The sequence below is a fragment of the Setaria italica genome, chromosome III (assembly GCF_000263155.2).
Source record: "Setaria italica strain Yugu1 chromosome III, Setaria_italica_v2.0, whole genome shotgun sequence".
Lineage (NCBI taxonomy): Eukaryota > Viridiplantae > Streptophyta > Magnoliopsida > Poales > Poaceae > Setaria > Setaria italica.
In genome coordinates this window covers 203,449-230,158 of record NC_028452.1, presented here as the reverse complement: position 1 = coordinate 230,158, position 26,710 = coordinate 203,449, and the positions used below count along the sequence as shown (strand labels likewise).

Genomic DNA, 26,710 nt, shown 5'->3' with positions numbered 1-26,710 from the left:
TTCACCTAACTTTTAGTTCATTTTAGTCTCAGCTTACAAAACGACTTCACGCTACATTACCTCGTTTTGCGCAAAACGGTTGAAGCCGAAGCAAAGATAAGCTCCACTAAACGGGACCGAGCATGCATCAAATTAAATACTTAGCTTAATTAAAACATAAATTTCTATTGACATGATACAAAAGTACATATCACTACTGTATGTGCTAACAACGCACGGACATTGTTACACTGCCGATCCATGGATGGATCAGATGGTTTATTTAAGCTACACACGTGGCCCTGACTGAAACCAATGCAAACTCAAGTAGAAATAGTAACATGCAGCAGGTTACTACGTAGCAGACTGACTACTATACGTACTCTACGACAACACTCTCCGACTGCATGGATCTCATCATCTCGCCTCGTCACAGGGCGACGATGGCGTCGTCGATGAGGGCGTTGAGGATATCGAGGCCATCGTTGAGGCGGGCTTTGTTGGTCCTGAAGCAGCTGTTGCGGCGTATCTCGCCTGCAGCTCCCTTGATGTTTCCGAGCTTGACCATGGACTTTGCAAACTGGTGGAAGAAGGCGGTCTGGTTGGCGGCGAAATCCCTGACGATGCCGGCGGTGCGCGGGTGGCCGGCGAGGCCCTGGTCGGAGTGGAGCACGCCATGAACGTTCCTGAGGGCCACGAAGTAGCCGTTGTCGAAGGCGTCGGGCGTGACGACGTCGAGGCTCTGCTTCTTGGTCGGGCCGGCGGAGCAGGTGGCGTTGAGCCTGATGGAGAAGTCATCGTCCGCTCTGATGAAGATGCAGCTGGCCTTGCCGACGGTGTGTCCGCCGGAGAGCGCGACGAGGTCGGCGGGGTCGGCGAGGCCCTTGCTGGTGAAGTTGCCGAGGAGATTGCCGACGTCTTCGAAGGGCGAGGGGAGGGTGGCTATCTCGTCGTCGGAAGCGGGCCTGAAGCTGTCGGTGCGGCCCTGGGGCATGGCGAAGGACGGGCCTCCGGCCAGGCTGACGGCGTCGCGGGTTGCGAGCGCGATGATGTCGGCGCAGGAGACGGTGGGTCCGCATGCGGCGTGCACCTTGGCGCGGATGTTCTCGATGAGCTGCAGCGCCCGGGGCTGCAGGGAGGCGTTGGGCCCGTTGGCCTTCTCGCCGTCGAGCAGGATGGAGGCGTCGCACCCCTGCGGGAGGCAGTCGTGGAAGAAGATGCGGAGGAGGCCGGCGGTGACCTGCACGTCCTGGGCGCGCGCGGCCTGCACGGCGCCGCGCACGATGCCCTCAAGCTGAGGGCACGACGCCGCGTGGAAGTCCACGGACAAACCACCGACGTTGGAGGCGGCGATAATCAGCAGGAGGACGACGACGACACAACTAGCCCTTGTTGCCGCCATGTCGATCTCCGCTCGTACTACGTAGCTGCTCGATCGATGGGCTTGTCCGCCTGCTGGGAAGAGAAGTGCGTGTGGCTTCCTCAAGAAGCAGCAGCTACTATTTTTATAGCCACCCAGCCTCATGCATGCTTCCTTCCGTTTAATTAACTTATTATTCGAGTTTAATATGCAACATGTTGGCAACATGCGTGCATGCCAACAAGCTAACAAAGTGAGTTGCAAGACCAGATTGCATTGGCTGGACGACTGGAGCTGTGCATGCTTGCCCACTAGCGCAACATGCATGTTGGTGCAGTGCATTGGTCCAGGAACATACAATGCATGCATGCATGCAAGCGCATACGGTGGCTATAGCGCGCTCACCAACCAAACCATGCACCTGCCACGATCTGTCCACTTGCCACTTGCACCTCCCTTTGTCGAAGCAAGTTGCAAGATGTCGAGAGCTACATCTGAAAGAAAGACAAACTGAGCCATGACTCCAATCCAATGCACCTGTCTTTGTCCATCGGATAAAACTAAACCCCGACGCAAGGTACGGTGGGAATTCTATTCAGCGCGTGCATCATGCAGGTGTGTACGCATGCCATGGATGCATTTGAATTGACTGACCGAATCCATGAATTTGTGTTCATTTTGCACACCCCGTGCAGTGCTCCATTTCCAACGGTTTCAATTTTCAAAGCTTACGCTTCCTACAGATCATTACGTATTTGATGGATGATGCAGCCTGATGAACAGCTGTTGGTTAGCTCGGCGCCGCCCCTACTAGTACTGGAGCTGCTGCAGGTGCCGGCGCCGCCCGGGGAGATGATGACATGCTTGGACTTGGAGAAGCAGCAGCTGCCGGTCCAGGCCCAGGAGAGGGTGCGGCTGCCCCTGCCGCCCGAGGAGAAGCAGCAGGAGCTGATGACGATGGCATGGCGCATGTGCCGGACTTGGTGGTGGTGCAGTGTGCTATGGTGTCGCAGCCACACTGGAGGCGGCCATTGGCGACGTCGGTGGCCAGGGGAGCTCCGCCGCCGCCGCTCCTCATGTAGAAGTCCACGGCGATGAAGTTGGGCCAGCGCTTGGCGGAGGCGTCGTAGCAGGTCCGGAGCCTGCTGACTAGCGGCGCCGAGTTGTTCCCGCAGGCCCAGCTCTGGCTGGGGTTGGTGGTGAAGAAGTTCATGAGAATCAGGGATTGGGCCGTCGAGTCCATGGGCTTCGACTCGGCCCGGCTGGGGCACCTGCCGTCAACAAGGCCCTGGCTGCCATCTTTTTTTTTCTCCGTTTGCAGCAATTCAAATTCATCATCAATTCAAAATCAGTTGGATTGAAATTGAAGCAGCAAAACAACAGCAACAAGAATCTCACTAACATTGGTTTTCGACGACGTAGTCCCACTGGTATGCGAGTCCTTCGGTCCCTTGCTTGCCTTGCTTGGACGTGAAGACGATGAGCCGGTGGTTGTCGGCGATCATGTCCTTGAGCAGCGGCCAGTCCTTGCCAGGGGCGGGCATCCTGTCCACGGGGAACCAGTACTTGGTGAGGCCGGCGGCGTTGAAGACGTTGCTGAGGGATCCCGGCGCGGCGTAGTCCTCGATGAAGACGGTGACGACCTCGGAGGGGTTGGAGGCGAGGAAGGCCTCGATGTCCTTGAGCACGGTGAGCGCGGGCACGTAGGCGGTGAAGGCGATGCACTTGCCGGCGAACGAGTGGCAGAGCCAGACGTCGTTGTTGAAGTCGTAGGCGTCGAGCATGAGGCCCCTCACGCCGTTCCGGAGCTGGCTGCTGACAGAGTCCTCCTGGTTGGGCGGCGAGATGATGGCGGACCCCAGGGGCGACTTGGTGCCGACGATGGCGAAGGAGTTGTGTGTGGTCAGCCACGAGTAGCGGTTGAAGGGCAGCGCCGCGCCGTGCATCTTGGGGTCGAGGGGCGTCGTCCGGGCGCAGGCGGCGGGCCCCGTCCCCGGCGGAGGCACGCACGTCGTGCACCGCAGCCCGGCGCCGCAGGACGCCGCCGCCGCCGAGCACGAATCCCCCACAAGCGCGGCGCCCGACGCCGCGGTGACCGATGCCACAATGATGGCCGCGGCGAGCCGCTGCTGGAGGAGCCGCCGGCTCGTCGGCATGATCGATGGTAGATCCGTACGTGTTGCCAATGCAAGCATGCCTTTTCCGGGACGTACGGGGAGAATCATCTATCTGAGGCCGCGCGCCAACCGCGCCGACGCCGAGAATAGACGACCTGCACAACCTGCTGGCGCATGCAAGTGCATTGCAGGCAGGCTCGGATGAGAGATCAGGGGAGCCAAAGCCAATGCAATCCCACAGCTTGATTGGGGCATCGAAGAAACGGGAACCAGACAAAGTAATACTACAAACTCTGAACAAGTGGGTGGGTGGGTGCCACTGACAATTCACTCCACTCGCTCAAATAACCATGAGACTACTAGTATTACCATTTCATTTGGCCATTTGGGGCCCTGCTTATGCGATTCTCCTATTTCGATGAGTATTGTTCTTGCATAGAGTGTCTAGACAGTTTTTAGAAAAGAACAGAAAGACAGGAATACTACTGGAGTATCAAGTATCAACCTCTGCAGGGGTATAAATGTGATTCCTGCACTTGGTGTGGACCAGTGAGCAAGAAACCCTCCCTGTTGTGTGGCCGTGTGGGGTGGTGACCTCGGGGCAGGGGAGCAGCAGAGCAGGCTGCCTAGAGACTGGAGAGTGGTGGAGTGGGGAGAGGCTGCAGAAACCCAGGGCTTTGTCACGGGGAGCCTACGCCGGAAGCCACGCGAAAAACAAATCATTGTCGCTCGCGACCAGCCGCCCCCAGCGATCCAAACCAAAACCCCTCGCCGCCTCCCCTTCCTCCACACTCCCCCCCTCGCCGCCTCCAAATGCCGGCGCTGCTCCTCCGCCGGCCCTCCCCCGCTCCCCTGCTACTTTTATTGCTGTTCGTCTCATCCCCTGCCTTCTTCTCCCCAAGCCCCGCTGCAACCGCCGTCGGAGGTCAGTTCCCTTCCTTCTCTCCCCCCTTTGTGTATGAAACACACTGTTCCTGATCCTCCCGTGATTGTGCTGGTTTCTTTACGATTGGGCATCCAAATGCAATGATTATTGTAGCTTGTGTGAGCTAGAAACCGATCCGCGCCTGCTCTGTGGGTTCCATTATAGTGATGTAGTTTGTCCGATTTGATCTCTACGATACGCTTGGAATGAACTTCAATGATCGCATAAAAATAGTGTCTTTGCACGAAAAGACACACATTTGCATTTCATCCCCCCGTGAGCTGCTAGTTGATCCAGTGATATTGCCTAACGGAGCAATAAACATCGATTTTACCCAATTTGTGCATGTCCTGTAGCTTACCGATTATTAGGCTTTTACTAAAAGCAGTGATTTTTCTCTACAGATTGCCCTTTGGATTTCAGTTGGGCAAACTTCACATTAGCTTCCGCTGCCTGCTCTGATCCAACCCAGCGGCCAGCCTGCTGCCGCTACATCAACGCGTTCGTTGCCATTTCCATTGCTCGCTACGCCAATGCCACCGGTAGGCTGGGGGTCCCTCCTGCCTTTGCGGAGATCTGTCTCAGCTCAGTGTCTGAAACATTCAAGATGCGGGGAATCCCCACTGATGCTGATGTGTTTTGCGGCCTAGGCCCAAAAATAAGGGTTTCATATCAGTGCGCTGGACGGGAGACCGTGCTGGAAATGATGCAATCCCCAAATTTCAATGATGTCATTGGAAGCTGCAGGGGCCCTCTATCACTGGATATTACCTGCAAGACTTGCTTGAATTATGGCCTTGCGTACCTTCGTCGCCTCATCGGTTCAGATGATAATGTTGCCCTGAGTGTGTGCCGGAATGCAGTTTTTGTAACGCTTGCGACTCAAGAGGGTATTCTTTCATACGATGACATTGTCACTTGCTTCTTTGGTGTCCAAGGAATCACCACCTTTCCAGGTATAACTATTACTGCAATTTGATTATGTTGAATAGCTGACCAGCCAGTAATTTGTTTCTAACTTTGGGAGCACACCAGGACCATCTTCTGTCACATCTACTCCAGCATCCTCTCCAAATGTCACTGTTGATTCTCCTCCAGCTCCAAAGATCAAGAGTCTTCCACAGAAACGTCAGCAGCATTACCGGATTACAGTTATTCCAGGGATAGGAATAGGGGTTATATTGCTTGCCGTGCTGCTGCAAATCGTCTTAGTGGTACTGATTCGTAGAAAGAGCAGGGAACTGAAGAATGCTGAATTTCCTGTTCAGAATCAAGATAACACATTTCACCACAATCAATCCTGGAGGTACCCTGAAGGTTTGTGCACATGCTTCCATCCTACATAAGCTATAATAAGCCTATAACCAATAGATTTGGCTTTGTGTTCACGATGTATATTGTAAACTGCTAAGCTTATTGTTTCCATGGGCATCAGAAACTTGCAGAATGCCAGCTGGCTATGCTTTCTTGCATCAAACTTGTTGCAGGAAGCACTAAGAAATCGCAACAAAAACTGTCTGTTATATGTAATATTGAGCATTGACTGATATAGTTTTGCTGAAGCTTTGTTATGATGGGGGGGAAAACTAAGCAGATAATCTTGTTTTACTTTGCCTTTGATCCAAAGCGCTCTGTTTACCTTGTTCAGGCCAATCACCAATGTTCCAAAGGTATAGCTACAAAGAAACAATGAAAGCAACGGATAATTTCAGCACAGTTATTGGAAAGGGAGGTTTTGGAACTGTCTTCAAAGCTCAGTTTAGTGATGGCTCTGTAGCTGCAGTGAAAAGGATGGACAAGGTTTCAAGACAAGCCGAAGAAGAGTTCTGTCGAGAAATGGAACTCTTGGCTAGGTTGCATCATCGTCACCTCGTAACCCTCAAGGGCTTCTGTATTGAAAAGAAAGAAAGGTAATGATGTTTCCTTTGCATCATTGTGTACTGCAAGTTATATGTAGTGATAGCGATCATCTTACATTTGAACTTTTCAGGTTTCTTGTGTATGAATACATGGCGAACGGAAGCCTAAAAGATCACCTGCACTGTATGATTTCATTTATTTCAGATCTTGTCTATGCACAAAGCATATTGAACTGCTCTGATGTGTTCTGATTTGAATTTTATAGCATCTGGAAGGAAGCCATTAAGCTGGCAGACTAGGCTACAGATTGCCATGGATGTGGCCAATGCTCTCGTAAGTTTGTTCTCAAAATTAAACGGCTCCATTTGCCTTGTCTTTCGTTCGTGCTTTAGTCAAAACACCAGAAAGTATCCATCAGCAATCAACTAATCATGCATCTGTTTTAGTAACTACAGTACGACTGTTGCGTTATCGAATTGGTTGATATTAAGCTCAACAGTTTTCTTTAGTTTGCTCAGGCTAGAGGTAGCGCTGTTGCTTGCTTGATGTTAACTGCACCCATTAAAATGGCCGCAGCATCTGGAATACAAGCATCGAGCTGGGAGACTAGACTACAGTTCACAGTGGAATTTCTCCAGAGGACAACATAACTAATTATGGGCAGTAGCACCCACTTTAGCTAGCTATCTCCTCTCCCTCCCTCCCACTTTCACCCAGAAAGATCACACTCCAGTCCAGGCCATCCATAGAAATGATATGAAGTTCCTGACATTGCCTTTCTCATTATATTGAATTCTGGAGAGTAGTTTGAGATATTTCTGGGAGAGGGCCCATCTCTGAAAGTCCCATTAGAAATTCAATAAAAGAATTCGTCCATTGTGTGGGTGTGTAAACTGTACTATTGAAGCATTTTGCGCCCCTTCTGAAAGAGATGTCCCTGTCTGGAAGTCCTGTTTGAAATTGATTCAACAATTATTATATATGGTGACCGATAGTGTTTTGCACCACTTGGTTAAATTTCTAGCTGTACGCCTGTACATTTTGTCCAGTAACATCTCAAGTGAGTAGGGGACCATCCTCGTTGGCTTGGGAAAATATTGATGGTAAACTGTACATTTAGTACTGATGTGGTGGCATGCACTTGCTGTATGGTTACATCAATGTGATATTGCTGAATAGATAGATATTTCCAGCTCAGATCTGTATCCTGCTACATACAATTTAGTTGTTCACATTGTCAACTTGTTTTGGACGAATTGGCGATACCTTGATCTTTAGTAGGCTAGACCTATGTTTTCAAATTCCCAAAATTAAGCAATTGTGCTTTACTGCTTTCCCTGAGGAGGTTCTGAAGAAGAGGAAGGGTAGTAGTTTAGGCGTCGAAGGAGGACAATATTGACTAATGCTACATGTACAAACTCTATTGGTGTCTGTTCAGACTTCCGTCGACCATAGTTCATGCTTGGCAGTGCTAGCTCCCATCATGACTCCTGCACATGTATTCTATCCTGGGGTTCTTTGAGCTGCTTTTTGTCAGTTCCTTTGATACTTGATTATGCTGAAACAACTTCCTTTGATACGAACATTACTTCTTGATGGTGGATTTTCATGTCGTCTTCTTGTTTCAGGAGTATCTCCATTTCTTTTGTAACCCTCCACTCTGCCATAGAGACATCAAATCGAGCAACATTCTGTTAGATGAGCATTTTGTTGCCAAGGTATTATCTTGTGATGCATTGATGTAGCTGTTAGTCATGGTTAGTGCTTACTGAATGTTTGCTCAACTTTTGCTTAGCTTGCTGATTTTGGCCTTGCACATGCATCAAGAACTGGAGCTATCAGCTTTGAAGCTGTGAACACGGATATACGAGGAACCCCGGGTGAGTTTTGGCAATTGAATCAGCTAACGCAACTGTAGAGCAGAACGGTTTATATCCATGTTTAATTAGTTGTCCTCAAAATGTACACTAGAAATGGAAACGGCTTTGGTAGGTAATGCTAGATTGCAGCTCAGGAACACACATCCAAGAAAGGTTACAGACCAGCTAATTGTAAGCTTGCTCATCTATCTCTTATAACTGCAGGGTACATGGATCCCGAATATGTGGTAACTCAAGAGCTGACAGAGAAGAGTGATATATACAGCTATGGCGTGCTTCTGCTGGAGCTTGTGACCGGACGGAGAGCAATCCAAGACAACAAGAACTTGGTTGAGTGGGCGCAGATGCACCTATCGTCCGGAGTGATCTCTCCTGAAATGGTAGACCCAAGGATCAAGTCCGGTGTTGACATGGATCAGCTGCATCTAGTGATTGGCATTGTCCAGTGGTGCACCCAGAGGGAAGGGCGGCAGAGGCCATCCATCAGGCAGGTGCTGAGGATGCTATCCGAGAGGCTGGATCCCGGGAATGGCAGCTTTGGTGAGGGAATGGAAGACGCAGAGGGGGGCTTTTATCCTCGGAGCAGCAAAAGTGGCGCTCAGCACAGGAACGAGCTGATCCCCCACAGCGGTGACATGAGGTCCCTGCATTCGTCATCGAGCACAACGAGATCCTACTGCAGCCGTAGCATGCTACTTGAAAGTGGGCAGACTCAGTCGCCCCCAGAAACTCTGTAACGTAGTCTGCTTTCTGTTTCGACACAGCTTGAGGCAGTTTGAGTACGTTTGGAAGCAACTCGCGGTGTAGTGCAAGTTATATGCCAAGGTAGAGGCGCCTGTTGATGGGAATTTCAGTTTTGTGAGGCAGCTATATTTGTCACAAGAACTAACTGGTGTAATATAGAACCTGTTGTGCGTAGCAGAAAAAGAAAAGGATACCTGTAATCTGTGTGGCAGTTGAAGCGAAGCCGGAAGGCGGGAGCAAGAGGTATTGTTTGATCCTGCTGGAAGCAGAAGAATGCAGGTCTGGTTTTGCAGAGACTGTTTGTGTTTGAGAAGGAAGGAAGGCAGCAGGGTTTTGCATTGTTTATCGAACCTACCAAGTGTTGCTGGTATTAGCATGTCGGTGTGGATTTTTTTCCTGTCCCCTAATTTGCATTTGGATCTCGCCTGTGTTGCATTGCATGGTGTGTGTCGGTGAATGGGTTTGGCCACGTGGGGACAGTGCTGAGATTCCATGCATCAAGTAGTAGCTGATTGGTGTTTTATATATTTATTTATCTTTTTTGCGGGTGTGGGAAGCGGTAGGTGCAGTATTTTTTTCTTGTTTATATTTAATTCTGTAAGAGAAGAGATTGTGAAGTGCTGATGGAACTAGTGGCAGTGACCAACACATGTTCCATGTGGTGGTTGGGAATGTCTTGAGTTTTGACCAGGACCCTCTCAGCACAAATCGAAAAAAGTCTACGTAACCCCCCAATGTATGGAGTATTGGTTATATCACCCCTCAACTATAAAATCGGATGTTTACCCCTCATCTTAAATAACACCCTTAGGTGGTTTTATACAGTGGTTTTGCCACACTGACGCCGGCTGAGTTGGACCAAGATGGTGATGTCGACTGACTAATAAGGAGACCCCATTTGTAAGTAGGCAGGTAAGTGTCCTCTCTCTTCTTCCCCACTCTCGCTCAGTTGCTCCACGGAAGACATTGCCGCCTTCAATGGAGCCAAGCTCCACGCACCGGATAACTTCTCCAACATGTCGGATTGGCGTGGGCATCTTGTTCTTGACTTGCGTGGCGTTATTCTTCCCCGCTCTCGCTCAGTTGCTCCAGGGAAGATATTGCCGCCCTTAATGGAGCCAAGCTTCACGCATCGGATAACTTCTCCAACGCATCAGATCGGCGTTGGCATCTTGTTCTTGACTTGCGTGGCGTTAAGATCGTAGGCGAAGCGGAGAACGGCACCTTCGCGGGGTCCCCCATCCCCACCGTAGGTTCCGCCGCATGTAGTGAACGCCATGACCGGCGGAACATGTTCACCTTGGACCCGCTTTGTCGATGTACGGCAGAGGTCCGGCCGCCTCGTTGACGCCCGTGTTGCGTTTGCCGAAATGCCCGAGTTGGACACGGTCTCCTGGACCGTCATGGGTACACGCTCACGAACTGCTCTCGTTAAGCTTGGCTGAGTAGCTGTGTGCCCGTGGCCAACTCAGTGCTTAACATGGACGGCAAGTTTGGGAGGATGTCAGTGCGTAGCGTATTGAGCTTGATGCCTGGGTGTAGTTGTAATTTGTAAGCCTCAGCGAGTAGGAGAAGCTCGTCCTGTCGTGCTCAACCAGGGGTATGCCATCTTGTGAATCGACGGTTGTGGTGTTGACACTCGTTATTGATACATTTTTAGTGTTGTTTACCTACCACTTGTCATCTGAAATAATCCTATTTTCGCATATGCGTTGTATTTTGGATGACATTCTATTTTTGCAGGAAATTGGACCTAAAAGTATATTTTTGATAAAGCCCCAAACGAGCAACGAACCTGTCAAAGACGAAGGCCAACAAACTCGGAAAGAGCCCATGCCGATCGGCCTGGTGAAGAGCAAGCCGATCAGCTAGGGTCTTCTAGCCTTCTCCGACGCTCATTTTGGGAAGCACTCCTCCAAGATTACTTAAGTGCTAAGATTGTGAAGATATGATAAGTATCACTTCGGGATCAAAGAGAAATAAAAAAGATCAAGCGGAGATTTGGAAAGTTATCAAAGATCAATCTCATCCTGAAACTATTGACATGTCAGGCCCATGTAGATACAAAAATAAGCTTCCAGAACGTCAGATGAGACTTGGCGACAAAGTTGGGCATGAGGGGATAAAAGGAAGGGCCAAGCCGATCGGCCTTGACCCCCCTCCCCCAGGTCGATCGGCCTGAGGTTTTTCTTGCTCCCCTCGCCTTCTAATTTTTACCACGCGCTCTCCAAACTATAAATACCTCGAAAATTCATTGAGCCCCAGGATGAATCGACCAGAAGTCGACGAATAGAGAAACACACACTAGAGGGAGCTAAGAGCCGCCGCAAATTTTCAAGGTTGTCTAGGAGATGGCTTAGGCTAGACCATAGCCACCACGGTCGTCCCTGCGCAGCAAAGCCATGGTGGAGTTCTAGAGCTGAGCCTTATGATCATCAAGGCTTATGTACACATGATGGTGATATCAATCTAATATTGTGCTTATTTTGATCTACTATGATGCATGTTTATTCTCATATGTTTAGCTAGCATATGTTCTTAGTAGGAATAGATGTAATCGTGGTGAGTAGTCTATCTCTTGCGGATACATCTTAGTAGCGCGTAGGAAGTCGCTCTGATTATCCTTGTGTGGTGATAGCATGTGGGAGGATTGCGTAATGTTGAGTAGGATCGATGGCGAGTATTGTGGGAGTCGTTTGAGGTAAAGTTTTAGAAAACTGGAGGTGTTAACGCGCACCTCACAGTGGTGACCACAAGAAAGCAGGCCACTTGCGAGCCGTCTTTCTGATAGATGACTCTTTATCAAGATGCAACATAGATTGGTTATCACTTTGGCTGGAACTATAACAAGAACACAATAGGCTCATGCTACCTTTGGTTGTGTTACCCCATATATGTGGATGCGATGTTTACCATGATTATAATACTTATCTCACGATTGGGTTTACGTTTATATGCAATTTATGCTTCATGTTAGGATTAGATCCGTTAGGCTAGATAGAGAAATCCAGTTCACTGCTGATTCACGGATTAATAAATTTTAGATGAAATGCTTTGAAGAAAAACTATATACTTGTGGTTCACAAATTGGTGTAATAACTGCTGTCCACGACGAGCTCACCTCGAGAAAATCCATAGCGCGAGGCGAACGGGCACACCACCGATGGCAGCTGCAAGCTCAATGCGGAGTTTGCCAACGCAGCCCTCGCCCTGCCACAGCAGTGAGCTCGATCGCGAGCTTGGCCAGTGCAGCGCTCAACTTGCCACAACCGCAAGTCCTGCTACTGGCTGCTGCGTGCCTCGCGCCCTCGCCTCCACCGTGCAAGCTTTTGTCATTTTTGCGCGTTTAGCCACCGCCAAAGTGCGTGCACGAAAGAGCCAGAGCATCTCATGGGCCTCGATGAGCAGGAGCCTGTCTGCCACCCGTGGTCGTAGCGGTAGCGGCGACAGACACGACGGTGATAAGAGGGGAGGATGCATCTGTCTTGCGGGGCAATGCCAACGTGGCATGCTACGGTAGCAAAACCACATGCAAAACCACCCTAGGGAGTTAGGTGAATGGTATTACATAGTTCAAGGCGTACAATATCCAGGTTAGGGAGTGATGTAGACGCACTGTGATATGTTGTGGGGTTATGTAGATTTTTTCCCGCGTAAATTCCAGTGGTTTTTGTGTTTCCGAACTTGATGTTTAGTTGACTTAGCTCAAACATGATCTCAGCGAGATTGTATATTATATATCATATATAGGAAGGGAAATCATAAGTTTTGGTGTAATTCTAGGGCCCTGTTTGTTTCAGCTTTTCTGCGTAGCGATTTTCTAAAAATCTAGCTGCCCTGAAAAGCTGTTGTCCACAAAATCTGCTGAAAAGAGAAACATAGTGTTTGGTACCCTGATTCTGTTAGAAGATTATCTGTGCTGAGTGTGTAATGACCTGTATGCCCCTGAGGGTGATAATACCTTGTTTAGTTGCTAAAAAAGCAGAGAATGCAATACCTACATTAATGTTTGCCATTACAGGTTCATTAATTTTGAATGGAGGCATCAATAGTTGTTACCAGAGCCTATTACAGTCCCTCCTCATATGTCCAAAATAACAAAAGCAACTACATGAGCAATCATGGTACCAAATCTGTAGCAATGAAATCCCGCAAAGCACTCATGTCACTGTCATCTGCTGAAGCATTCCCATCATTGATAATACTTGTGCCATCTTGACCATCATTACTACCAACATAGTTTTCAAAATCATCATCATGGATAGCTGAGGCGTCATGCGTCGGCCGCGTCGGCCATGAGCCGAGGTGGCTTCAGGTGGCGGCCGCGCCAGCCACAGGCCGAGGCGGCGTCAGGTGGCAGCCGCGCCAGCCATGGGCCGAGGCAGCTTCAGGCGGCGGCTGGCCACGGGCCCGTGCGGCGCGTCGGCGTCTAGGCCCAAGGGGCGACGACGACGACCGCCAAGGGCGACAACGTACGGGTCCAAGGGGCGCCGGAGGAGGCGCTGAAGGGGCGATGGGAGGAGGCGCTGGAGGGGCGACGGCGAGGAGGTGCTGGATGGGGGCGCCGGCGAGGAGGCGCTGGATGGGGGCGACGGAATGGACGGTCGAGAGGGCGCGAGCGAACGCTAACCGGGTATATATGTGATGGCATTTTTCATGTAAATATCTGTGAACTTTGAGGGCAAATTCGTATATAACCTCTCAGAATCGGCAGGATTTTCCCCAGCGAGGATGCGGACGATTCCAGGTTCACGTTGTTTCGGTGGTTACTGAGAGAATCGTTTCCTGTAGAAGCGAACCAAAATTAGGGCATTTGGAAGGTTGGTTGGATTAAAAATGATTAGAATCCTATCAAACACGGCCTAGGATGTGTGAGGAAACAGTTGATTTTAGCTTCCCCTTCCAAAAGTTTGACTACTACAAATCTGAAAATTAAGAGAACTTGTGAAGAATACAATTTTCCTTAGGGCCGGGGTGAATAGTTTGGACTCGAGAGAGTTGAAACCGTATGAAAGGTAAGTGATACTAGTATCGTCATCAACCAATCAGGTAAAACGAAAAGAAACGACCCAAATCCAAGGGGAAATGGAATGGATGGTAGCAGGGGGACGGGTGGTATGAGCTGGAGCGATCCAGCCAGCCGCACAGCACATGATGAACTGGCGAGTCTGTCTCGCAACCGACGAATCGACACACATGGCAATCGCCATCATCAGCTGGTGAAAGCAAAAGGAGAGACCAGCAGCAGCTTCCTTTCTTCTGCCCTCACTCCTCTCACCAACACTCTTTTCCACTCCACCGACGGAGCCAACTAACGCCCTCTCCTCTTCGTTTCATTTCCATGACTGCCTTTGTTTAATTAGGCTGCTGTCTCGCCGCTCTTATTACGACTAGTTAGTTAACGCTGCTACTCATTGCCTTCTTTTCTTGGCCACATCAAGCAGAGAGCACGCCAGGCCATTGCTGCAGCTCTCGCAGGCTGTAGCAGCAGCACCAGGCAAATCAGAAATCAGGCAAGATGCCGCACGCCAAGACGGATTCGGAGGTGACGAGCCTGGCGCCGTCCTCGCCGCCGCGCTCCCCGCCGCGCACGCGCCCCGTCTACTACGTGCAGAGCCCCTCCAGGGACTCGCACGACGGCGAGAAGACGGCCACCTCCGTCCACTCCACGCCGGCGCTCAGCCCCATGGCGTCGCCGCGCCACTCCCACTCCTCCGTCGGCAGGGACTCCTCCTCCAGCCGATTCTCGGGCCACCCCAAGCGCGGCCACCACAAGGGGGACAAATCGTCGGCGGGGCGCAAGGGCGCGCCGCCGGGCAAGGGATGGCAGGAGATCGGGGTCATCGAGGAGGAGGGGCTCCTGGACGACGAGGAGCACACCAGGATCGTGCCCAAGAAGTGCTACTACTTCCTCGTCTTCGTTCTCGGATTCGTCGCGCTCTTCTCCTTCTTCGCGCTCGTGCTCTGGGGGGCAAGCAGATCCCAGAAGCCGCAGATCGTCATGAAGGTTGGAATTCGTTTGCTTTTCTTTTTTTTCTTTTTAATCAAGATTCATACTCCAGCAAGCAAGGCAGCATTAGCATGGATCTATACTGAATTTCAGTTTTGTTCAAAGAAAAAAACTGAATTGCAACATGGTTTGCTACTGCTGCTGCTGCAGAGCATCAAGTTCGAGAACTTCATCATCCAGGCCGGCACCGACGCGTCGCTGGTGCCCACCGACATGGCCACCACCAACGCCACCGTCAAGTTCACCTACCGCAACAAGGGCACCTTCTTCGGCATCCACGTCACGGCAGACCCATTCCAGCTCGCCTACAGTCAGCTCACGCTAGCAAACGGAGACGTATGTCTCTTGATACATCTCATTCGATCCTCTTGAGCAATCAAAATCAGATCTTTGGCATGCATGCCAATCTGAACGAATTATATATTGCAGCTCAAGAAGTTCTACCAGGCTCGCAGCAGCCGCCGGACCGTGAGCGTCGCCGTGCTGGGCAACAAGGTGCCGCTGTACGGCGGGGGCCCGACGCTGATGGCGGCGCCGGCGGCCGGCGGCGGGAAGCAGGCGGCGAGCAGCAGCAGCGTGGCGCCGGTGCCCATGGTGCTCCGGACGACGCTGCACTCGCGGGCCTACGTGCTGGGCGCGCTGGTGAAGCCCAAGTTCACCATGGCCGTGGAGTGCAGGGTGGTCATGAACCCCAGCAAGCTCAACAAGATCATCTCCCTGGAGAAGGCCTGCCACTACTCCTAAAAATTTCTTCTTAATTATCCTATCTTTCTTCTGAATATATACACACTACTGTATTTATATTATCTCCATTCATCATCATCATCAGCTGAAACAGATCTTCTTCTTCTTCTTCTTCTTCTAAATGTAATATTATTCTCTTTTTTTGTGTGAATTCTTTCTTTTCTGTTTTCTCTTCAATTCTGTGTATTTTTTCTTTTTTTTTGCCCACCAATCATATATGGCTGCTGTAAGAGTAACTAAGACAGACAGATCATTCATTCTAGTTGAGTATACCGACCGATCGATCATGTTTCTTTTTTTTTGCCCACCAATCATATATTTGCTTTTTTTCTTGTTTGCGGTGTCAAAATTCATCTATGCATCTATGGATCCATGCTGAATTCATGGGAATAAAATAAAATTCATCGAGATCTTCCCTCTAATAGTCGAATTACACATAATAATTCATTGCTCCTTGTACAATTTGACAAAGATAAAAGTGGCTTGTGCATGATGGTCATTGCTGCAGATGGACTAGTAGCTGCTTTCGATAGAGTGACATGTTACATGCTTCTTTCAAAAAAAAAAAAAATCAACCCAACATGTCTGCCCTGATTCGCGTTTGTTTCAGCTTCTCTGAGTGATTCGCGTTTGTTTCAGCTTCTCTGAGTAGCGATTGCGTAGAAAGCTGGCTGCTTTGAAAAGCTGGTATTCATGGAATCTACTAGGAGGATAAACTGAGAGTTTGTCAATATGATTTTTTTTGTTGGAGGATTATTCATGCTGAATGTACAGAGGACATATATGCCCCAATAATAACTTGTTTGCCAATTCAATAAGAATAGAGGGCAGTTGCACTAATTATTTCCCTTTATTTTACATACAAGATGGACAGTCCAATAAAGGCTTTAATATCCTGTTAAATTTTCTCCGTCCAAAATAACACAAGTAGCGATCTATTGTTAGCTTGCATTTGATTGAATTGGCAGCAAATTAATCCCATGTTGCAATACACTTTGCTAGCTTCTCTGGTTTTCTCATATCTAAGCACATCACAGGTTCAATACCTCAGCACGATGATACAAACAAAAATGCACTGAATACTGAAGTGAACTGAATTGAGGTTTCGCTGCGAGAAAAGGAGTAAAATACACGGGTGGTCACCTAGATCTAGGTTCCTAAACTCTCAAAATGAATTTTCGGGTCGAAAAATTTGTCTCGAGATGCCACCAGGATCCCTAAACTCTCAAAACCCATTTTCAGGTCCTCAGCTTGTCTCAAGGTGTCATTTGAGTCCTTAAACTCTCAAAGTATATTTTAAGATATCCCAATCAAGTGCCAGCAACACATGCATGATCACTAGCGTAAGGAGGTTGTGAAGACAACGAGTGAGGAGGAAGCATTGCCATAAAAGGCGACATGTGACAAGTTTTAAGATTTGAAATGTATTTTGAGAGTTTAGGGACCTGGATGAAATCCCAACACAAGTATAAGGAGGCCTGTTCGCTTCAGCTTATAAGCCGGCTGAAAAGCTGAAACGGCTGATTTGTTGTGAGAGGAAAACACTATTTGGTGGCTGATAAGCCGGCTGAATAAGCTGAAACGAACAGGCTATAAATATGCACTTTGAGAGTTTATGGACTCAGATGACACATGAAAATGCATTTTGAGACACAGGGACTGCCTATGTATTTTACTCCAACAAAAATAATTCTCAACAACATGCAGAAACTATTTTTTTTCTAGGAATCAGCCCACCACAACTTGTTCGGCGTCGGCCTGCTCTTATTTTTGGGCCGAGCCCAATTATTTCTTCTTCCCTCCAGCGGCCCTCATCTGCTTCCTCAGCCCACCACCCTCTCTGCGTAGTCTTTCCACAGTCAGCCCGTCCCGCACGCCCGACCTCCCCCCACTCACCGGCGGCGTTTCACTTGCGGCGGCGCGGCGGACGGCGGTTCCTCTCCTCCCCGCCCTCGACGGGCTGCTCTACTGGCAGCGGGCTCAAGTGGGGACGAGACCCGTCCATCCTCCCCTTCAATTTCGTCGGCTTATCCTTATTCCTTTCATCCTTTGATCCTTTCCTGTCCTGGTGAGTAACCCTAACTGACCTTCTTTCCTAAGATGAATTCATTGTTTTTCGAGTCTGCTTTTGATTCATGTGAATGTGCCCTGCGAATCTAATCTAATACATCCAATTAGTTCTTGATTTTACCACCTTTTTCTTTCTGTTTGCAAAATCAAAGGACGCTCTTGTTCTGTTGCGGCCCTTAGAATGATAACTGGGATGCTTCTTTGTACCTAATGGCCAAGAGATAAACAGATTTGATATGTAAGTGACACAAACAAGATCAATTATATGTATTTGTATATGTCACCTTTTATTTTTTTTCAACTCTAAATCCTGTGATGTGTTCTCCTAAATCCTTGTGTACTCCTTGCACAAAATAATTACAAATTGGGGCAAGTAAGCATTGAACCTTATTCTTATTCCTGCACAGGTTGACCTTCTATGGAGGCATCAAAAGAACAGGCTTCCAAGGACTATGCTGATTTCAAGGAGAAGGTTAGGAGGACCATATATTTGGACCAGCTTTCTCCACAAGTTACCACCCCAGTCATCAAAGCAGCTCTTGCCCAGTGTGCAAATGTTGTCAATGTGGAGTTCATCGTCAACTACACAATCCCTTATGATGTACCTTCTGCTGCATTGGTAGAACTGGATGATGATATGCAGGCCAAGGCTGCTGTCGAGTTGATGACTGATTTCCCATTCATAATTGGTGGGATGCCAAGGCCTGTAAAAGCTACCCATGCAAAGGCTGAGATGTTCAGGGATCGACCTCCCTGCCCTGGCCTCAAGAAAGAGTTCCGCTGGGTAAAACAAGGAGATGACGAGTGTGAGACAATGAAGAAACTGAAAAACCTTGCAAAGAAGCAAGAGTCAGAGAACATGGCTCTCATAAAGGTAAACTTGTTAGTTGCCTTGTGACTGCAGTCTGTCAAGCTTTGCTATGCTAGCGCATTAAGTCCTGCAAAATTATGCATGTTATGTTGATATGCCTTTGTGTACCATTAAAAGTTGGTTTTACTGTTTGCTCTGTTTATTTCAATGGTTAGACTGAATACGCCTAGTGGTCACTTAAGCGACAAGGCGCTTGCTAGGGGCAAGTTGTCCCCAAATCTTAAGGAGAAAGGTGACATGCTGTGGATGGCATTGGGAGACTAGGGCACGGGAAGGGATGCTTTATGGGCTGTAGCTTGGATTGGGCTTTAGTAAGCTATTTTGATTTTTGTTGTCTAATATGTGTGAGTATGGCTGTCGCCCCGACTGCCTTACCACATTACGTTTATCGCCTAGGTGATAAGAAGGCGGCGAGTCACTGCAAATTGCATTACCACCTTAAGAACATCGGGCTAAACATGAAAGAGTGGGACCTAGTGTTTTTCATTTATAATCCTAGAATGGAACAATTGGGGAAGTTACATGCCTATATGGAAATAATATCCATTCTGGAGTGATGTATGGTTTGTCAGCCTGGAGTATATGTGCGCAAATGGATATGCTTTACTTTTAATACACTTGTCCAATACACTGGGTGTTTGTTAATTCCTTTAATCAGAGATCCTTAAATTATATGAAAAATATGCATACCTGCCAGATTGGTGCATGTCCAAGTACTGTGTTTGCACCTAACTACAATATTGATAGTTGGTGGATGCTGTTACTTTGTTCTTCATTTGAAAATTAGACATGAAAATACTGACATGGTGCTGCTGTTTTAACCGTCTCAGAATCTATTGGACGAGGAGAAGGAACTAGCAAAGCAGCAGCAGGAAGCTCTTGATGCGAACTGCAAGAAGTACGAAATGCTGGACCTGGTGATGCAGAATGGAGCCATCAAGAACCTGGCTCACCGCTACGGAGTGAACCTGGATGACTGACGGGACAAATTCATGGAGCAGCCGTGCAGTCATCAGTTTGTCCTGGGGGGGCGCTGGTAGATGGTGCGATGAATTCGACGAGTCGGGATCCAGTAGCTGGATCCTGGGGCGTAACAATTGGCCCTGCTTAGTTAGCGTACGAGCAGTTGCTGCATTAGAAATCCGATAACTGCAGCCTTAGCCTTTTGTTTCTTAGCCTGTAATAACATGGTGCTGAAACTGAAAGCATCTGCTGTTGTGTGATGCTTCTCGTGCATACATTATTGCTGCATGAAACTCTAGTACTTTTTATTTCTTGTGCCCAAGCCTGCAAGGTTATTTCGGTTTGTATTGTTTGAGCATCGTATCATGTTTGAGGGATGCAGGTTGTGGTACTGAGCAGGTGAAGTGCCTAAGTCCTAACGCGGGTACGAAAAGAAAGTACATGCTACGATGTGTTGGCACCAAGGTTTTAAATCTCCGGCTAAAACTATTTAGCGGATGACCTTTAAAACAGTTATAGCGGAGTTAAATGAGGTTATAGCCGCTAAGTTGTACATAAACACAAATAGTTTGATGAGCCTCAAACAGCTATACCCGGCTATAGCTCGACAGCTATACTCGGAGATTTAAGACCTTAGTTGGCACACAGGTGAGGTGGCTTGGCCAGCATGTTTGCAAGAGAAGGAGAAACAGGAAGGATGGAAGGAAAGATAGGAAGGAATGGAATGGAATCTGGGACAAGGAAAGGAAGGGAGACCTCCTCCCTGGGTTGGAGAAGAAGACTTAACTCTGCAAGCCAGCGTCGCAACGGAAGCAAATGTGGTTTACCTAGCTTCCGACCGACCGACCGAGCTCACGTATTCTTCCGAGCATCCATTATCTCGGCTGCTGCGGTAGGGGCGGGCTCAGCCCCATTAGCAGGGCTACAGCTGAACTTCACTACATCCACCTTGAACGGAGCACATTGCAATCACTAGACAATCCTGGATACACATGGCCAGTTTTGCCCCTACATACCGTTCTAGCGTTCTTACCTTCCTAGAAAAATCAGGTGTGTGTATACATATAGTGTGAACTGTGAACAAAGAAATTCTCCTGGAACCAAACAGCTTACCAAGAGCTTTCCAATAACAATGCTCTGCTTCCATCCTTGCCTACATCAAACTGAATGTTTTCCAATAACAATGCTCGGAGTTGTTGTGCCCAATTCCTCTGGGCTCTGGCATATATGCGCCCATTATTTCTTGAGATTCCACTTAACACAAGGAGGTACAGTATCGAGAAGAAGTCCAACCTACGGGCAAGGAAGAGTAACCACCGGGTGCTTGGTCTCCAATCAGTTTACAGCAACTCATACAATACGTTACTGTATCAACCATGACAAGCGGCAAAGACTACGGGTATTATCCTACTCCTAGTCCACCTTTCAGCTGGTCCTGCTACGCCTCCTGGGTCGGTGATGCCTTCGCCATCGCGGCGCGCTTGAGCTCGGTACCCTTGCCCCAAAGGAACGCATACATTCCCACCACGATTATGACTGTCCCGAGAACGCTGCACATGCAGATATAAGTGTTGCTAAAATTCATGATCAAACAGTCGTGTGTAGAGAGCTAGTAGACTCGCTGCTCACCTCCCAAGGTAGATCTGGGTGCCAAGGAGGACCGAGTCGAGAACAGTGGTCATAACCAAGCAAACTGAGTTGAACATGGTCGGGTAGATGGGTCCACTCCGGCGGATCACCCACGAGAGCAGCAGAAACGCGAGGCCGGTGTTGAGTACACCCTGATCATCACAAAAAAAAGGGGTTAAAACTCTGTAATAATTAAGGTACGAGATACCGAATAGACCAGCTCGTACCGAATACACGACAGTCAGCAGCTCCAGGTTCCAGTGGAGCTTCCATTCCGCTCTGTCACGGACGAGGAACACACCCACCACCAAGGCCTGAATACTCCCCACCAGCGACGTGAGCGACGTCATCCAATAGGTTGACGGGAACACCTTCACAAGCCTTTCCTGATAGGTTTTTTTTTTAGCCGTCCAAATGGTAATAAGGAAAAAGACTGTAGCGGTTTGTATTACCTGGACGATGAAGTAGAGTGCATAGCTCATGCAGCTGCCACACAACCAGAGGGTACCTACCACCATGTTGTGGTGAGCACCCGTCGCGTTGGCTGCAGGTGCCTGGGAGTACCCGAGCAGGTTGGTGGGCCAAAGATGCAGCGGCGGGCCTTTCAGCAGGCTTACCAGCATGGTTCCGCCGACGCAGAGCAGCGCGCCAAGCAGCTTCATCTTTCCTGGCCACTGTCCCAGTGCTAGATTCTCAGCCCTAAACGGAGATCAACACACAGACACGTTAAACGCAATCACACTGTGTATCACGTTGAGAATTATTGATCATACATACCGTAGCACTATCGCAGTGACGAAGGTGGCAATTGGGATCAGGTTGAGGAAGATAGAAGAGTAAGCAGCGCTGGTCGTCCGCAGCCCGTAGAAATACAGGCCCATTGCCAGGACGTCTCTGCAATATTAGAGGCAAGAAACAAGGTATGTACACGCTTGAAAGAGATGCACTGCGTCCTTGTAATGTACTAGTTATATCAGCTACTAATGAAACTGGTTCGGTTTCCTAAGGAAATTGTATAAAGTATAACAGAGAATATACATACAACCGTACGGACTAACAAGCTGAGTTCAGAAAACATTACTGATGAGTTCGAGTGCTCACCCAAACGCAGCATTTGCAAAAATCCAGCAGCATACAGACCAGTTTATCTCTTTCCAAATTTCCCTGCAACAAAAACATGAAATAAATTATGAGTCCCTAACTATTGTAGGCCCTGTGCTAATAATTTACAACTGAGGTGTCAACTTTAATTAGCTACCAAAAGAAAATACGGTTCATGGTAATTATATTGTCCAGCATACAACATATAGAGTATAGATTCAAGTGAAAAATTTGGTAACTTAGATTCAATGTAGAATGCCAGGAAGAGAGCCTGGAGCGTTTGACCTCTTTCTCTTCTTCTTCTAATATACTTTCGACAAGAGCTGACAAAGCTCTTGGTAACCTTTTGGAAAAAGTAATCTTGGTGCCACCCATGCATGCCCATGCGTAGCCAGATCTCACACTTAGCAACATGTGTCAACCAGAGTGGACTCCTGTGAGGTCTTTCAATCTACCCAATGTTTGCAACTGTGGTTTAATGAGGTAGAGGCTGGCAAGAATTTGGGCAGTAGCTGAGACTTATATATGGTTTGGGCTGTTGTGGGATTGCACATCGGCATTGATGGGTTTAAGGGATAGTGCAGCCAAGGGAGTATTTGTGGCGAGTATGGCCAGGAAGGGGACGCCATCAGGATCTGATTGCCGCCCTGATCTCGTCCTCCTCCCACATCTGGATCCTCTAGACGCAAAGCCGCCTGATGGATTTTCTCGTCGAGTCGAGCCTGTGACTTTTCGCAAAAAAAAAGAGCACTCAACCGGAATACCCTTGAATACTTTCAAGATGGGCCTCGCCGCCTCGGCAAAAGAAGAAGCACAAAAACAAAAACAAAAACAAAATTAAGACTGGAAATGATCTTTATGTGACGGAGGAAGTATACCACAATTTATATGATTAGATCTTTTTCGCAAAAAAAGGTATTCAACTGAATGAATACCCTTGAATACTTTCAAGGTGGGCGAGGAAAAAAAGAAAAGAAAAGAGAAAGGAACACGTACCTCTCGAAGTAGACGGCGAGAGGGGCGACGGCGGCTGCGGCGATCATGTTGCGGTACACAAGGATGACGAAGGGGCTCATTCCAGCACTGAGAGTGAGCTTCGAGAGCAGCAACATCCCCACGACGATCACCTGAACGGCGACCATGCTGAGCGGCAGCATGGCCGTCTCCCATGCGGTCGGCGAAGACCGCTTCACCTCCCCTTGTCTCGCCGCCTCCGGCGCCGTGGGCGCAGCCACTCCCTCGCTCGCCACCTCCCTCACCGTCGTCGGCGAAGAAGCCATCGGCGGCGCGTGGTCGATGGGATCAGGAGGCCGATGGAGTACGTACTGGCGGCGGCTGACGTTCTGCGAGACCTGGCACCTGGCCCTGCGCTGCCTATAAAAATCATTCTGGTTGGTGGGCTCCTCTCCAATTTGGGGGCCCTGTTCCAGCGAACCCATGCATCCGGTGCACACCCGTCCGCTCGGCCTCCACGCGTCGGCCGCTTCAAATCCAACGGAAGCAATCGCGCGTCTGGTCCAGCGGCTCGGCTCCGACGCGGCTCGGCTCCTGGATATGACAACGCTCGGGTTAGTTCCAGCGACACGGACGGACTCTGCGCCACGAGGGTTTGGTGAACGCGTCTCGTGGCGCCACCCTCGGCTGCGCCATGACCTTCTCCATCTACATGCCCCCGTCCCCGGCGTCCAACATACCCGTGAGTGCGCCGCCGCCCGCGCTCCCCTGTCCTCCCGCTCTCTCTCTCTGGGCTAATCTGTGCCGCGGAATGTGACGCGGTGTCGTATTGATGCTTTGCAGGTGCTGTACTGGCTCTCGGGCCTCACCTGCAACGACGAGAATTTCATCATGAAGTCCGGCGCCCAGCGCGCCGCCGCCGCCCACGGCATCGCCCTCGTCGTGCCTGACACCTCCCCACGTATGTCAAAATTGAATCCCCTGCTCCCTCTGGCTGACAGAGTTATGTTTCTAGGGTTTATGCCTGCCCATCTATGTGTCCGGTCCAGAAGCGTGGCGCGGTCGTAGAACAGGATGCTTACGAGTTACGATTTCCTTCCTTATTTTTTTTAGAAAATGTGGAGGCTCAGTCTGGTGCTTTGAGAATCGTAATCTCGCTAGAGGCAGGGATTATTTGTTTGCCTGCATAGTCTAGCTGACTGCTAAATTCCAATGTGTAATGAGAGGCCCATTTAGAATCGATTGTGTTATCACTCCTTTTGATAGGTTCAGCACGAAACTGGTTCCTACCCTAAGTGTTATCCTTATTCCTTTCATCCTTTGATCCTTTCCTGTCCTGGTGAGTAACCCTAACTGACCTTCTTTCCTAAGATGAATTCATTGTTTTTCGAGTCTGCTTTTGATTCATGTGAATGTGCCCTGCGAATCTAATCTAATACATCCAATTAGTTCTTGATTTTACCACCTTTTTCTTTCTGTTTGCAAAATCAAAGGACGCTCTTGTTCTGTTGCGGCCCTTAGAATGATAACTGGGATGCTTCTTTGTACCTAATGGCCAAGAGATAAACAGATTTGATATGTAAGTGACACAAACAAGATCAATTATATGTATTTGTATATGTCACCTTTTATTTTTTTTCAACTCTAAATCCTGTGATGTGTTCTCCTAAATCCTTGTGTACTCCTTGCACAAAATAATTACAAATTGGGGCAAGTAAGCATTGAACCTTATTCTTATTCCTGCACAGGTTGACCTTCTATGGAGGCATCAAAAGAACAGGCTTCCAAGGACTATGCTGATTTCAAGGAGAAGGTTAGGAGGACCATATATTTGGACCAGCTTTCTCCACAAGTTACCACCCCAGTCATCAAAGCAGCTCTTGCCCAGTGTGCAAATGTTGTCAATGTGGAGTTCATCGTCAACTACACAATCCCTTATGATGTACCTTCTGCTGCATTGGTAGAACTGGATGATGATATGCAGGCCAAGGCTGCTGTCGAGTTGATGACTGATTTCCCATTCATAATTGGTGGGATGCCAAGGCCTGTAAAAGCTACCCATGCAAAGGCTGAGATGTTCAGGGATCGACCTCCCTGCCCTGGCCTCAAGAAAGAGTTCCGCTGGGTAAAACAAGGAGATGACGAGTGTGAGACAATGAAGAAACTGAAAAACCTTGCAAAGAAGCAAGAGTCAGAGAACATGGCTCTCATAAAGGTAAACTTGTTAGTTGCCTTGTGACTGCAGTCTGTCAAGCTTTGCTATGCTAGCGCATTAAGTCCTGCAAAATTATGCATGTTATGTTGATATGCCTTTGTGTACCATTAAAAGTTGGTTTTACTGTTTGCTCTGTTTATTTCAATGGTTAGACTGAATACGCCTAGTGGTCACTTAAGCGACAAGGCGCTTGCTAGGGGCAAGTTGTCCCCAAATCTTAAGGAGAAAGGTGACATGCTGTGGATGGCATTGGGAGACTAGGGCACGGGAAGGGATGCTTTATGGGTTGTAGCTTGGATTGGGCTTTAGTAAGCTATTTTGATTTTTGTTGTCTAATATGTGTGAGTATGGCTGTCGCCCCGACTGCCTTACCACATTGCGTTTATCGCCTAGGTGATAAGAAGGCGGCGAGTCACTGCAAATTGCATTACCACCTTAAGAACATCGGGCTAAACATGAAAGAGTGGGGCCTAGTGTTTTTCATTTATAATCCTATAATGGAACAATTGGGGAACTTACATGCCTATATGGAACTAAAATACCACTTCTGACATATTCATAAAAAACTTAAATATCCCCTCAATTATTGTGCATCTAAGTTAGCAACGTATGCAATTATAGGTCTACATGCATTGCATTGCTTGATCAGCTATGAATGAATAATGGAATACTTGATCTTATTCAATCATATTGCTATATGGGTAGTTGGCTGCCGCAATTGGTAAAAATATCTAATATATGCACACGAGGAATTCAACAATTATCATATGAAACTCTGAAACGCTACTTTTAATAGGGTAATGTGGATTTGTCTTTTTCCTGACGAATGATAAGAAACAGTACTGCTGCAGTGCTGCTACTAATCCTTAGGTGGTTTCACAAAGTATATAGACTAATGTGGAGTGATTGCATTAGTAAACTAATAACTGAATTTGGGGTAATATGTAACGCATAATTGAGCATGATTTCATATTATTCATAGAATTTGAGCATAATTTAAAATTGTCTAACACAAAAAAAGCAATAGTTCAACATAGCAAATAAGTGGCAACATATGATCCCAATATATATAGTCATATAGAGGATATGATACTACATTCCCCTATTTTTTCCTCTTCATGGTTGAGACAACGAAAACCTAAGTATTGAAACAGTTAACGGCAATGAGACCTCAATGGCAATATCCCTGTTTTTCTTCCTAATTTCACTCGCACTTTTCATCCAAATTCTCAATTTCACTTACACGGTAACATAGGTACTCCTGACTTGGCTATGTGCTTGGGCAGCT

At 48.3% G+C, this 26,710-nt stretch overlaps 6 protein-coding genes and 1 long non-coding RNA gene across 8 annotated transcripts; 4 read left to right on the top strand and 3 right to left on the bottom strand.

Annotated features, from left to right (window-relative positions):
- Window positions 1-145: 145 nt before the first annotated feature.
- LOC101763208 (cationic peroxidase SPC4) lies at window positions 146-1,470 on the bottom strand. The gene has a single exon (XM_004959913.3). It carries the CDS (start codon window positions 1,379-1,381, stop codon window positions 410-412), a length of 972 nt encoding a protein of 323 aa, XP_004959970.1. The 5' UTR covers window positions 1,382-1,470; the 3' UTR covers window positions 146-409.
- Window positions 1,471-1,968: 498 nt separating this feature from the next.
- On the bottom strand, window positions 1,969-3,612 carry LOC101768774 (PI-PLC X domain-containing protein At5g67130). Its single transcript, XM_004963307.2, has 2 exons — window positions 2,742-3,612; window positions 1,969-2,638 (listed from the first exon to the last, which is right to left on the bottom strand). The coding sequence occupies exons 1-2, from the start codon at window positions 3,562-3,564 to the stop codon at window positions 2,130-2,132; spliced, it is 1,332 nt and encodes a 443-aa protein (XP_004963364.2). The 5' UTR covers window positions 3,565-3,612; the 3' UTR covers window positions 1,969-2,129.
- Window positions 3,613-4,105: 493 nt separating this feature from the next.
- Window positions 4,106-9,631, top strand: LOC101762800 (probable receptor-like protein kinase At1g49730). Its single transcript, XM_004959912.4, has 9 exons — window positions 4,106-4,381; window positions 4,786-5,337; window positions 5,417-5,698; window positions 6,030-6,291; window positions 6,372-6,424; window positions 6,507-6,574; window positions 7,870-7,959; window positions 8,037-8,121; window positions 8,326-9,631. Exons 1-9 carry the CDS (start codon window positions 4,270-4,272, stop codon window positions 8,856-8,858), a joined length of 2,037 nt encoding a protein of 678 aa, XP_004959969.1. The 5' UTR covers window positions 4,106-4,269; the 3' UTR covers window positions 8,859-9,631.
- Window positions 9,632-14,119: 4,488 nt separating this feature from the next.
- Window positions 14,120-15,917, top strand: LOC101762121. Its single transcript, XM_004959911.4, has 3 exons — window positions 14,120-14,872; window positions 15,026-15,211; window positions 15,305-15,917. Exons 1-3 carry the CDS (start codon window positions 14,384-14,386, stop codon window positions 15,617-15,619), a joined length of 990 nt encoding a protein of 329 aa, XP_004959968.1. The 5' UTR covers window positions 14,120-14,383; the 3' UTR covers window positions 15,620-15,917.
- A 1,529-nt stretch (window positions 15,918-17,446) lies between these two features.
- Window positions 17,447-19,872, top strand: LOC101761447. 2 transcript variants are annotated; one of them, XM_012844640.2, is made up of 4 exons: window positions 17,447-17,687; window positions 17,842-17,927; window positions 18,097-18,563; window positions 19,391-19,872. In XM_012844640.2, exons 3-4 carry the CDS (start codon window positions 18,108-18,110, stop codon window positions 19,538-19,540), a joined length of 606 nt encoding a protein of 201 aa, XP_012700094.1. In that variant the 5' UTR covers window positions 17,447-17,687; window positions 17,842-17,927; window positions 18,097-18,107; the 3' UTR covers window positions 19,541-19,872. The 2 variants fall into 2 exon arrangements, with proteins under 2 accessions (XP_012700094.1, XP_004959966.1); XM_004959909.3 differs by lacking the exon at window positions 17,842-17,927 and having other exon boundaries at window positions 17,458-17,687; window positions 19,391-19,803.
- A 727-nt stretch (window positions 19,873-20,599) lies between these two features.
- Window positions 20,600-23,556, bottom strand: LOC101761051 (WAT1-related protein At1g25270). Its single transcript, XM_004959907.3, has 7 exons — window positions 23,250-23,556; window positions 22,254-22,316; window positions 21,930-22,046; window positions 21,605-21,851; window positions 21,380-21,538; window positions 21,153-21,304; window positions 20,600-21,073 (listed from the first exon to the last, which is right to left on the bottom strand). Exons 1-7 carry the CDS (start codon window positions 23,531-23,533, stop codon window positions 20,962-20,964), a joined length of 1,134 nt encoding a protein of 377 aa, XP_004959964.3. The 5' UTR covers window positions 23,534-23,556; the 3' UTR covers window positions 20,600-20,961.
- A 922-nt stretch (window positions 23,557-24,478) lies between these two features.
- LOC105914132 lies at window positions 24,479-25,449 on the top strand. Its single transcript, XR_001163701.2, has 3 exons — window positions 24,479-24,546; window positions 24,701-24,786; window positions 24,956-25,449. It is a non-coding gene; the product is annotated as an uncharacterized LOC105914132 (long non-coding RNA).
- The last annotated feature ends 1,261 nt before the right edge of the window (window positions 25,450-26,710 follow it).

Bases quoted from the DNA above. Each gene is read 5' to 3' on its own strand.
- LOC101768774 (XM_004963307.2), bottom strand. From the start codon at position 3,564: ATGATTCTCCCCGTACGTCCCGGAAAAGGCATGCTTGCATTGGCAACA. The intron at 2,639-2,741 runs GTTAGTGAGATT...AGAAAAAAAAAG, and splicing joins CTACGTCGTCGAAAACCAAT to ATGGCAGCCAGGGCCTTGTT.
- LOC101762121 (XM_004959911.4), top strand. From the start codon at position 14,384: ATGCCGCACGCCAAGACGGATTCGGAGGTGACGAGCCTGGCGCCGTCC. The intron at 14,873-15,025 runs GTTGGAATTCGT...CTGCTGCTGCAG, and splicing joins AGCCGCAGATCGTCATGAAG to AGCATCAAGTTCGAGAACTT. The intron at 15,212-15,304 runs GTATGTCTCTTG...TATATATTGCAG, and splicing joins TCACGCTAGCAAACGGAGAC to CTCAAGAAGTTCTACCAGGC.
- LOC101761051 (XM_004959907.3), bottom strand. From the start codon at position 23,533: ATGGCTTCTTCGCCGACGACGGTGAGGGAGGTGGCGAGCGAGGGAGTG. The intron at 22,047-22,253 runs GTGAGCACTCGA...CTAATATTGCAG, and splicing joins TTTGCAAATGCTGCGTTTGG to AGACGTCCTGGCAATGGGCC. The intron at 21,074-21,152 runs GTGAGCAGCGAG...CTGCATGTGCAG, and splicing joins ACCCAGATCTACCTTGGGAG to CGTTCTCGGGACAGTCATAA.
- LOC101762800 (XM_004959912.4), top strand. From the start codon at position 4,270: ATGCCGGCGCTGCTCCTCCGCCGGCCCTCCCCCGCTCCCCTGCTACTT. The intron at 5,699-6,029 runs GTTTGTGCACAT...TACCTTGTTCAG, and splicing joins ATCCTGGAGGTACCCTGAAG to GCCAATCACCAATGTTCCAA. The intron at 6,292-6,371 runs GTAATGATGTTT...TGAACTTTTCAG, and splicing joins TGTATTGAAAAGAAAGAAAG to GTTTCTTGTGTATGAATACA.
- LOC101761447 (XM_012844640.2), top strand. From the start codon at position 18,108: ATGGAGGCATCAAAAGAACAGGCTTCCAAGGACTATGCTGATTTCAAG. The intron at 18,564-19,390 runs GTAAACTTGTTA...TAACCGTCTCAG, and splicing joins AGAACATGGCTCTCATAAAG to AATCTATTGGACGAGGAGAA.
- LOC101763208 (XM_004959913.3), bottom strand. From the start codon at position 1,381: ATGGCGGCAACAAGGGCTAGTTGTGTCGTCGTCGTCCTCCTGCTGATT.